Source organism: Leptodactylus fuscus, chromosome 11, assembly GCF_031893055.1.
Source record: "Leptodactylus fuscus isolate aLepFus1 chromosome 11, aLepFus1.hap2, whole genome shotgun sequence".
Taxonomy (NCBI): Eukaryota; Metazoa; Chordata; class Amphibia; order Anura; family Leptodactylidae; genus Leptodactylus; species Leptodactylus fuscus.
In genome coordinates this window covers 12,620,355-12,632,811 of record NC_134275.1, presented here as the reverse complement: position 1 = coordinate 12,632,811, position 12,457 = coordinate 12,620,355, and the positions used below count along the sequence as shown (strand labels likewise).

The 12,457-nt window shown below is 51.8% G+C and overlaps 1 protein-coding gene across 3 annotated transcripts in view; it reads right to left on the bottom strand.

The window, feature by feature from the left end:
* The window catches only part of CNTRL (centriolin), a 38,252-nt gene extending 30,682 nt beyond the window's left edge, over positions 1–7,570 (bottom strand). The window contains exons 1-6 of one of the 3 annotated variants that reach the window (XR_012711861.1): positions 7,305–7,570; positions 3,623–3,776; positions 1,891–2,018; positions 780–910; positions 367–508; positions 96–282 (exon numbers count right to left, since the gene is read on the bottom strand). Coding sequence is in view for 2 of the 3 variants with exons in the window: in XM_075260688.1 (XP_075116789.1) it covers positions 96–282; positions 367–508; positions 780–910; positions 1,891–2,018; positions 3,623–3,770 (736 nt within the window). In the remaining variant the exon portion in view is untranslated. The remainder of the gene's footprint in view (positions 1–95; positions 283–366; positions 509–779; positions 911–1,890; positions 2,019–3,622; positions 3,777–7,304) is intronic. The other 2 variants (XM_075260688.1, XM_075260689.1) reach the window with 2 other exon arrangements.
* Between the last annotated feature and the right edge of the window lie 4,887 nt (positions 7,571–12,457).

Sequence of the window (12,457 nt, the reverse complement as noted above, 5' to 3'; positions counted from 1 at the left end):
TAAGGAGTCAGCATGCTGGGCACAGGGTCGCTGCTCCTCTCTGCAGGAATGTGAAGGTACAGGTAAGACTTAAAAAACACTAGTGGGAGACTCACCTAGATTAAACCTGGCGTGGGCCTCCTGTCTCTCCTGCTTGGTTATCATCTGTCCGTCCAAAGTGGTCAAGGAACGCAAGTGGAAGATGACGTAGTGGCGGTAATGGGGGAGACTGGCCACCGGGTTATCGGCCAAGGACAGGGACATCAGGTCCTTCAGTGGCTTCAGACGGGAGACATCCTGCAGCTGGAGGAGGAGGAGGAGGAGGAGGAGGAGGAGATGTTACCCGCAGCACGCACACACCTCACTGAACAGAACATCCCGACTTACCGATGAGATGACATTCTGCCCCAAGTTCAAGACCCGCAGAGCCTTCAGCTTCTTCCCCATCCAGGCAGGGATGTGCTCAATCTCATTAGCAGATAGGTTCAGTTTCTGAAGACTCTGCATGTGCTCCAGAGCTTCAATCTTACTGCAACACACAAGTCACATGTATGTGAAGTTGTGTTCATTCATAATGCCCTCTGAGCAGAGAAGGACAGCATGATAGCCACATACTGACAGTGCGGTGTAGTGTGAGGGTGGTGGAACTCAACTGATCCTGTAGGGGGAGGTATAGGGCTGGGGTGACAACAGCGCCTCTGCCGACAGTCAGGTCCTGGTGTCAGGGTGGTTTAGGGTTGTGGGTGACAGCGGCTGCTCTGCTGACAGTCAGTTCCTGGTGTTAGGGTGGTGGTACTCACCTGATGCGGTTGTGCGCCAGGTTCAGCTCCCGCAGTCTGCTCTGCCGCTCCAGCCTCTCGATCCTCTGGAGGAGGTTATGGCTGAGGTTCAGCACTTCCAGCCGCTCAAACTTCTCCAAGTTCTCTATATACTGTAGAGTAGATGAGCAGTCAGTCCTCTCATCAGCCAGCACCAGAGCTGCGTACACTAATAGTAAAGGTCCACAGACCCCCAATTGAAGGTCCCAGCTGGGCCTGTCCAGCATTTACACATGGTAAGACACACCTCTAACCCCCCCCAGTCCTGCCAATGTCCCCCCAGATTATGTTGTGCTCCCATACAGTTATACAGCCCTCCTGTGTATAGTGTATTGAGGAAGCCCCATATACAGTATAATGTCCCATAGTGGCCCCTGCACACACAATTATGCCCCGTAGTGGCCCCTGAACACAGTATTATGTCCCATAGTGGCCCAAGCACACAGTATTATGTCCCATAGTGGCCACTGCACACAGTATTATGTCTCATAGTGGCCCCTGCACACAGTATTATGTCTCATAGTGGCCCCTGCACACAGTATTATGTCCCATAGTGGCCCCTGCACACAGTATAATGTCCCATAGTGGCCCCTGCACACAGTATTATCCCCCATAGTGACCCCTGCACACAGTATTATGCCCCATAGTGGCCCCTGCACACAGTATTATGCCCCATAGTGGCCACTGCACACAGTATTATGCCCCATAGTGGCCCTGCACACAGTATTATGTCCCATAGTGGCTCCTGCACACAGTATTATCCCCCATAGTGGCCACTGCACACAGTATTATGCCCCATAGTGGCCCCTGCACACAGTATTATGCCCCATAGTGGCCACTGCACACGGTATTATACCCCATAGTGGCCCCTGCACACAGTATTATGTCCCATAGTGGCCCCTGCACATAGTATGCCCCCAGTTTTACACCCCATTAGTGTCTGAATTCCCTTCATAATGACAGTGAGAGCCCCAGATCTCCTACCCTGGATAAACGGATACAGCACGGGGGGGGGCAATGATCATGACATTGGAGCAGAGGTCCAGAGAGTCCACCAGACGAGCGCCCACCTACTACAGATCACAAAACTCACCTTAAACTTTTTACCTTCATCCTTAGAAAGGGAAAGATTCAGAGAGACGACGAGCGCCGGGTTGTCTTGCTTGGATAATTTCTGGATGAGAGATTCAGTGATGTAACGAACACCGGGGTCATCGCTTTCTAACAGGGAGAGAAAGGTTACGGTGAGAGAGGGCACATACACACACATTACTGTATACATTGTCAGGGTCTGGGGTTGCTAGGTGGGGGGCCAGACACACAAGTCCAGATTATTAGTCTGAAAATGATAGTGTTTTATTTTCACTCCAGAAACACACAGCGCAGCAACAAAAGAAACTATACAACAATAACTCCCGGCCCGGCTCTAAGTGATCACAGAACAGGTCACCTCACCTAGAATAGCAGACTCTATAGTAATTGGCATCATCCAGGACAGCTCCAATAGTGCGCCCATCCTGCCGGCCGTCCAGCCAAGCTCTGCCCCCGGTCTTCTGCTGGAGCGACCTCTTATATCCTCAGTGATGAGGACAATGCTCAGGAGCTGAGCCGCTGCAGGAACTGCCACAAAGTGTGGACTGGAGGGATGGGGGGGGTGGGGGTGGTGTAAGGAATGACAGGCCCCATCCAGCCCAAAAGTTATTGCTGAGAACAAAAATCATTCCTGGACTTTTCCCATCTCGCCCACCTGAGTAGTCTGTGTGACATGTGCACCCCCTCCATTATCTGACCGGCCACCGGCTTATGAGTACTGATAAACTGACTAGTCTGCGCCCGATGGAGAGCCAAAACTAGTCTGCGCCCGATGGAGAGCCACAATTAGTCTGCGCCCGATGGAGAGCCACAATTAGTCTGCGCCCGATGGAGAGCCACGACAAACTAGTCTGCACCCTATGGAGAGCCACGACAACTAGTCTGCACCCTATGGAGAGCCACGACCACTAGTCTGCACCCGATGGAGAACCACAACAACGAGTCTGCGCCCGATGGAGAGCCACAATTAGTCTGCGCCCGATGGAGAGCCACGACAACTAGTCTGCACCCTATGGAGAGCCACGACCACTAGTCTGCACCCGATGGAGAACCACAACAACGAGTCTGTGCCCGATGGAGAGCCACAACAACTAGTCTGTGCCCTATGGAGAGCCACGACAACTAGTCTGCGCCCTATGGAGAGCCACAACTATTCTGCGCCCGATGGAGAGCCACTACAACTAGTCTGCGCCCGATGGAGAGCCACGACAACTAGTCTGCACCCCAAGGAGAGCCACGACAACTAGTCTGTGCCCTATGGAGAGCCACGACAACTAGTCTGCACCCTATGGAGAGCCACGACCACTAGTCTGCACCCGATGGAGAACCACAACAACGAGTCTGTGCCCGATGGAGAGCCACGACAACTAGTCTGTGCCCTATGGAGAGCCACAACAACTAGTCTGTGCCCTATGGAGAGCCACGACAACTAGTCTGCGCCCTATGGAGAGCCACAACTATTCTGCGCCCGATGGAGAGCCACTACAACTAGTCTGCGCCCGATGGAGAGCCACGACAACTAGTCTGCACCCCAAGGAGAGCCACGACAACTAGTCTGTGCCCTATGGAGAGCCACGACAACTAGTCTGCGCCCGATGGAGAGCCATGACCACTAGTCTGCCTACACCTGCCAGGGGTCCGGCCTGAGCCACCTACACCAGCCAGGGGTCCGGCCTGAGCCACCTACACCAGCCAGGGGTCCGGCCGGCGCCACCTACATATAAGTTTCTCACCTTCTTTTATTTCAAACTCGGAGATGTCACTGTCCAGAGTCAGATGACGGCTGTGTCCGGAGGAGCCTCTTGGAGCATTCCTGGCAGTTGAAGATCTCATTTTCGGATTAGAAATGGCTGACAGTGGAGATCTGGAGGATTTCTTCATAATGCACTTTATGCAATGGAAAATAACATCAATATATCACCATCATGAGCTGTAGTGCTGTACATTACTGCGCAATACAGAACCCACAGAGGAGAACACAGTCCTGATCACAGGAGCTTACAATCTATAGTGTCCTCAGCACCAGGAGGAGGAGACAGACCTGATCACAGGAGCTTACAATCTATAGAGCGTCTCCAGCACTAGGAAAAGGAGACAGTCCTGACCACAGGAGCTTACAATCTATAGAGCGTCCTCAGCACCAGGAGGAGGACACAGACCTGATCACAGGAGCTTACAATCTATAGTGTCCTCAGCTCCAGGAGGAGGAGACAGTCCTGACCACAAGAGCTTACAATCTATATAGCGTCCTCAGCTCCAGGAGGAGGAGACAGACCTGATCACAGGAGCTTACAATCTATAGAGCGTCTCCAGCACTAGGAAAAGGAGACAGTCCTGACCACAGGAGCTTACAATCTATAGAGCGTCCTCAGCACCAGGAGGAGGACACAGACCTGATCACAGGAGCTTACAATCTATAGTGTCCTCAGCTCCAGGAGGAGGAGACAGTCCTGATCACAGGAGCTTACAATCTATAGTGTCCTCAGCAGCAGGAGGAGGAGACAGACCTGATCACAGGAGCTTACAATCTATAGAGCGTCTCCAGCACCAGGAAAAGGAGACAGTCCTGACCACAGGAGCTTACAATCTATAGAGCGTCCGCAGCACCAGGAGGAGGACACAGACCTGATCACAGGAGCTTACAATCTATAGTGTCCTCAGCACCAGGAGAAGGAGACAGTCCTGATCACAGGAGCTTACAATCTATAGAGCGTCTCCAGCACCAGGAAAAGGAGACAGTCCTGACCACAGGAGCTTACAATCTATAGCGTCCTCAGCACCAGGAAGAGACAAATGAGGAAAGAACACAAAACACTAAAGAGAAACTTCCTTCCTCTTCTCTGTATTTCAGAGAAAGATGAGCCGACCCTTCACCCCTCCCCTAGACACCAAACATGGTACAGACTGAACCACTACAATGTAAAACAGTCAGGAAGTCACTGGGCGGAGTAATAATATAATAATATCCCATATAGACCCAGGACATTATATAATAATATGACATATAGACCCAGGACTGTATATAATAATATGACATATAGACCCAGGACTGTACATAATAATATGACATATAGATCCAGGACTGTATATAATAATATGACATATAGATCCAGGACACTATATAATAATATGACATATAGACCCAGGACTGTATATAATAATATGACATATAGACCCAGGACTGTACATAATAATATGACATATAGATCCAGGACTGTATATAATAATATGACATATAGATCCAGGACACTATATAATAATATGACATATAGACCCAGGACTGTATATAATAATATGACATATAGACCCAGGACACTATATCATAATATGACATATAGACCCAGGACTGTATATAATAATATGACATATAGACCCAGGACACTATATAATAATGACATATAGATCCAGGACTGTATATAATAATATGACATATAGATCCAGGACTGTATATAATAATATGACATATAGATCCAGGACACTATATAATAATATGACATATAGACCCAGGACTGTATATAATAATGACATATAGACCCAGGACACTATATCATAATATGACATATAGACCCAGGACTGTATATAATAATATGACATATAGACCCAGGACACTATATAATAATGACATATAGATCCAGGACTGTATATAATAATATGACATATAGACCCAGGACTGTATATAATAATATGACATATAGACCCAGGACTGTATATAATAATATGACATATAGATCCAGGACTGTATATAATAATATGACATATAGACCCAGGAGACTATATAATAATATGACATATAGACCCAGGACATTATATAATAATATGACATATAGATCCAGGACTGTATATAATAATATGACATATAGACCCAGGACACTATATAATAATATGACATATAGATCCAGGACTGTATATAATAATATGACATATAGACCCAGGACTGTATATAATAATATGACATATAGATCCAGGACTGTATATAATAATATCACATATAGACCCAGGAGACTATATAATAATATGACATATAGACCCAGGACATTATATAATAATATCACATATAGACCCAGGACTGTATATAATAATATGACATATAGACCTAGGACACTATATAATAATATGACATATAGACCCAGGACATTATATAATAATATGACATATAGATCCAGGACTGTATATAATAATATGACATATAGACCCAGGACACTATATAATAATATGACATATAGATCCAGGACTGTATATAATAATATGACATATAGATCCAGGACTGTATATAATAATATGACATATAGACCCAGGACTGTATATAATAATATGACATATAGATCCAGGACATTATATAATAATATGACATATAGACCCAGGACAGTAAATAATAATATGACATATAGACCCAGGACAGTATATAATAATATGACATATAGACCCAGGACTGTATATAATAATATGACATATAGACCCAGGACTGTATATAATAATATGACATATAGACCCAGGACTGTATATAATATGACATATAGACCCAGGACTGTATATAATAATATGACATATAGACCCAGGACAGTATATAATAATATGACATATAGACCCAGGACAGTATATAATAATAAGACATATAGACCCAGGACTGTATATAATAATATGACATATAGACCCAAGACAGTATATCATAATATGACATATAGATCCAGGACATTATATAATAATATTACATATAGATCCAGGACATTATATAATAATATTACATATAGACCCAGGACATTATATAATAATATCACATATAGACCCAGGACAGTATATAATAATATGACATATAGATCCAGGACTGTATATAATAATATGACATATAGACCCAGGACTGTATATAATAATATGACATATAGACCCAGGACTGTATATAATAATATGACATATAGATCCAGGACTGTATATAATAATATAACATATAGACGAAGGACAGTATATAATAATAAGACATATAGACCCAGGACTGTATATAATAATATGACATATAGATCCAGGACATTATATAATAATATTACATATAGATCCAGGACATTATATAATAATATTACATATAGACCCAGGACAGTATATAATAATATGACATATAGATCCAGGACTGTATATAATAATATGACATATAGACCCAGGACTGTATATAATAATATGACATATAGACCCAGGACAGTATATAATAATATTACATATAGACCCAGGACAGTATATAATAATATGACATATAGACCCAGGACAGTATATAATAATATGACATATAGACCCAGGACTGTATATAATAATATGACATATAGACCCAGGACTGTATATAACAGTAGAGTATACACTTTTGTCCTGTACCTGCAGTATTATATAACATAAGAGTAGACTATAAGATATAACCCATCAGATCTGCCGCACTCACTTCCCTACAGCCGCCGTCTTTCACCTCCGCTCAGTGTGTACAGGCGTCAGCGTCTTGTAGGCCGCCGTTGTCATGGTAACGGTATGGCCGCCGCTTCCTCCAGTATTTTCCCGCCTCGCCGTCCTGTGATCTTCGGAGGAGGAGACTGAACGAGCAGGGCTCACCGAGACGCGGCCACAGCCGGGGAGAGCGGCCGGAAACGGGAGCTGCCAGCCGCCATCTTACCGGAGACACGGCCTCAACTGACAGGAGAACCACCTGATCCGGGGAGGGATAAGAGGAGAGACCGAGGAGAGACTGACAGGAGGAGAGACCGAGGAGAGGCTGACAGGAGGAGAGACCGAGGAGAGGCTGACAGGAGGAGAGACCGAGGAGAGGCTGACAGGAGGAGAGACCGAGGAGAGGCTGACAGGAGGAGAGACCGAGGAGAGGCTGACAGGAGGAGAGACCGAGGAGAGGCTGACAGGAGGAGAGACCGAGGAGAGGCTGACAGGAGGAGAGACCGAGGAGAGGCTGACAGGAGGAGAGACCGAGGAGAGGCTGACAGGAGGAGAGGCTGACAGGAGGAGAGACCGGGGAGAGGCTGACAGGAGGAGAGACCGAGGAGAGGCTGACAGGAGGAGAGACCGAGGAGAGGCTGACAGGAGGAGAGACCGAGGAGAGGCTGACAGGAATAGAGACCGAGGAGAGGCTGACAGGAGGAGAGACCGGGGAGAGGCTGACAGGAGGAGAGACCGAGGAGAGGCTGACAGGAGGAGAGACCGAGGAGAGGCTGACAGGAGGAGAGACCGAGGAGAGGCTGACAGGAGGAGAGGCTGACAGGAGGAGAGACCGGGGAGAGGCTGACAGGAGGAGAGACCGAGGAGAGGCTGACAGGAGGAGAGACCGAGGAGAGGCTGACAGGAGGAGAGACCGAGGAGAGGCTGACAGGAGGAGAGGCTGACAGGAGGAGAGACCGGGGAGAGGCTGACAGGAGGAGAGACCGAGGAGAGGCTGACAGGAGGAGAGACCGAGGAGAGGCTGACAGGAGGAGAGACCGAGGAGAGGCTGACAGGAGGAGAGGCTGACAGGAGGAGAGACCGGGGAGAGGCTGACAGGAGGAGAGACCGAGGAGAGGCTGACAGGAGGAGAGACCGAGGAGAGGCTGACAGGAGGAGAGACCGAGGAGAGGCTGACAGGAATAGAGACCGAGGAGAGGCTGACAGGAGGAGAGACCGGGGAGAGGCTGACAGGAGGAGAGACCGAGGAGAGGCTGACAGGAGGAGAGACCGAGGAGAGGCTGACAGGAGGAGAGACCGAGGAGAGGCTGACAGGAGGAGAGGCTGACAGGAGGAGAGACCGGGGAGAGGCTGACAGGAGGAGAGACCGAGGAGAGGCTGACAGGAGGAGAGACCGAGGAGAGGCTGACAGGAGGAGAGACCGAGGAGAGGCTGACAGGAATAGAGACCGAGGAGAGGCTGACAGGAATAGAGACCGAGGAGAAGCTGACAGGAGGAGAGACCGAGGAGAAGCTGACAGGAGGAGAGACCGAGGAGAGGCTGACAGGAGGAGAGACCGAGGAGAGGCTGACAGGAGGAGAGACCGAGGAGAGGCTGACAGGAGGAGAGACCGAGGAGAGGCTGACAGGAGGAGAGACCGAGGAGAGGCTGACAGGAGGAGAGACCGAGGAGAGGCTGACAGGAGGAGAGACCGAGGAGAGGCTGACAGGAGGAGAGACCGAGGAGAGGCTGACAGGAGGAGAGACCGAGGAGAGGCTGACAGGAGGAGAGACCGAGGAGAGGCTGACAGGAGGAGAGACCGAGGAGAGGCTGACAGGAATAGAGACCGAGGAGAGGCTGACAGGAGGAGAGACCGAGGAGAGGCTGACAGGAATAGAGACCGAGGAGAGGCTGACAGGAATAGAGACCGAGGAGAGGCTGACAGGAGGAGAGGCCGAGGAGAGGCTGACAGGAATAGAGACCGAGGAGAGGCTGACAGGAGGAGAGACCGGGGAGAGGATGACAGGAGGAGAGACCGAGGAGAGGCTGACAGGAGGAGAGACCGAGGAGAGGCTGACAGGAGGAGAGACCGAGGAGAGGCTGACAGGAGGAGAGACCGAGGAGAGGCTGACAGGAGGAGAGACCGAGGAGAGGCTGACAGGAGGAGAGACCGGGGAGAGGCTGACAGGAGGAGAGACCGGGGAGAGGCTGACAGGAGGAGAGACCGGGGAGAGGCTGACAGGAGGAGAGACCGGGGAGAGGCTGACAGGAGGAGAGACCGGGGAGAGGCTGACAGGAGGAGAGACCGAGGAGAGGCTGACAGGAGGAGAGACCGAGGAGAGGCTGACAGGAGGAGAGACCGAGGAGAGGCTGACAGGAGGAGAGACCGAGGAGAGGCTGACAGGAGGAGAGACCGAGGAGAGGCTGACAGGAGGAGAGACCGAGGAGAGGCTGACAGGAGGAGAGACCGAGGAGAGGCTGACAGGAGGAGAGACCGAGGAGAGGCTGACAGGAATAGAGACCGAGGAGAGGCTGACAGGAGGAGAGACCGAGGAGAGGCTGACAGGAATAGAGACCGAGGAGAGGCTGACAGGAGGAGAGACCGGGGAGAGGATGACAGGAGGAGAGACCGAGGAGAGGATGACAGGAGGAGAGACCGAGGAGAGGCTGACAGGAGGAGAGACCGAGGAGAGGCTGACAGGAGGAGAGACCGAGGAGAGGCTGACAGGAGGAGAGACCGAGGAGAGGCTGACAGGAGGAGAGACCGAGGAGAGGCTGACAGGAGGAGAGACCGAGGAGAGGCTGACAGGAGGAGAGACCGGGGAGAGGCTGACAGGAGGAGAGACCGGGGAGAGGCTGACAGGAGGAGAGACCGAGGAGAGGCTGACAGGAGGAGAGACCGAGGAGAGGCTGACAGGAGGAGAGACCGAGGAGAGGCTGACAGGAGGAGAGACCGAGGAGAGGCTGACAGGAGGAGAGACCGAGGAGAGGCTGACAGGAGGAGAGACCGAGGAGAGGCTGACAGGAATAGAGACCGAGGAGAGGCTGACAGGAGGAGAGACCGGGGAGAGGCTGACAGGAGGAGAGACCGAGGAGAGGCTGACAGGAGGAGAGACCGAGGAGAGGCTGACAGGAGGAGAGACCGAGGAGAGGCTGACAGGAGGAGAGGCTGACAGGAGGAGAGACCGGGGAGAGGCTGACAGGAGGAGAGACCGAGGAGAGGCTGACAGGAGGAGAGACCGAGGAGAGGCTGACAGGAGGAGAGACCGAGGAGAGGCTGACAGGAATAGAGACCGAGGAGAAGCTGACAGGAGGAGAGACCGAGGAGAGGCTGACAGGAATAGAGACCGAGGAGAAGCTGACAGGAGGAGAGACCGAGGAGAAGCTGACAGGAGGAGAGACCGAGGAGAGGCTGACAGGAGGAGAGACCGAGGAGAGGCTGACAGGAGGAGAGACCGAGGAGAGGCTGACAGGAGGAGAGACCGAGGAGAGGCTGACAGGAGGAGAGACCGAGGAGAGGCTGACAGGAGGAGAGACCGAGGAGAGGCTGACAGGAGGAGAGACCGAGGAGAGGCTGACAGGAGGAGAGACCGAGGAGAGGCTGACAGGAGGAGAGACCGAGGAGAGGCTGACAGGAGGAGAGACCGAGGAGAGGCTGACAGGAGGAGAGACCGAGGAGAGGCTGACAGGAATAGAGACCGAGGAGAGGCTGACAGGAGGAGAGACCGAGGAGAGGCTGACAGGAATAGAGACCGAGGAGAGGCTGACAGGAATAGAGACCGAGGAGAGGCTGACAGGAGGAGAGGCCGAGGAGAGGCTGACAGGAATAGAGACCGAGGAGAGGCTGACAGGAGGAGAGACCGGGGAGAGGATGACAGGAGGAGAGACCGAGGAGAGGCTGACAGGAGGAGAGACCGAGGAGAGGCTGACAGGAGGAGAGACCGAGGAGAGGCTGACAGGAGGAGAGACCGAGGAGAGGCTGACAGGAGGAGAGACCGAGGAGAGGCTGACAGGAGGAGAGACCGAGGAGAGGCTGACAGGAATAGAGACCGAGGAGAGGCTGACAGGAGGAGAGACCGAGGAGAGGCTGACAGGAGGAGAGACCGAGGAGAGGCTGACAGGAGGAGAGACCGAGGAGAGGCTGACAGGAGGAGAGACCGAGGAGAGGCTGACAGGAATAGAGACCGAGGAGAGGCTGACAGGAATAGAGACCGAGGAGAGGCTGACAGGAGGAGAGACCGAGGAGAGGCTGACAGGAGGAGAGGCTGACAGGAATAGAGACCGAGGAGAGGCTGACAGGAGGAGAGGCTGACAGGAGGAGAGACCGAGGAGAGGCTGACAGGAGGAGAGACCGAGGAGAGGCTGACAGGAGGAGAGACCGAGGAGAGGCTGACAGGAGGAGAGACCGAGGAGAGGCTGACAGGAGGAGAGACCGGGGAGAGGCTGACAGGAGGAGAGACCGGGGAGAGGCTGACAGGAGGAGAGACCGGGGAGAGGCTGACAGGAGGAGAGACCGAGGAGAGGCTGACAGGAGGAGAGACCGAGGAGAGGCTGACAGGAGGAGAGACCGAGGAGAGGCTGACAGGAGGAGAGACCGAGGAGAGGCTGACAGGAGGAGAGACCGAGGAGAGGCTGACAGGAGGAGAGACCGAGGAGAGGCTGACAGGAGGAGAGACCGAGGAGAGGCTGACAGGAATAGAGACCGAGGAGAGGCTGACAGGAGGAGAGACCGAGGAGAGGCTGACAAGAGGAGAGGCTGACAGGAATAGAGACCGAGGAGAGGCTGACAGGAGGAGAGACCGAGGAGAGGCTGACAGGAGGAGAGACCGAGGAGAGGCTGACAGGAGGAGAGACCGAGGAGAGGCTGACAGGAGGAGAGACCGAGGAGAGGCTGACAGGAGGAGAGGCTGACAGGAGGAGAGACCGGGGAGAGGCTGACAGGAGGAGAGACCGAGGAGAGGCTGACAGGAGGAGAGACCGAGGAGAGGCTGACAGGAGGAGAGACCGAGGAGAGGCTGACAGGAGGAGAGACCGAGGAGAGGCTGACAGGAGGAGAGACCGAGGAGAGGCTGACAGGAGGAGAGACCGAGGAGAGGCTGACAGGAATAGAGACCGAGGAGAGGCTGACAGGAGGAGAGGCTGACAGGAATAGAGACCGAGGAGAGGCTGAC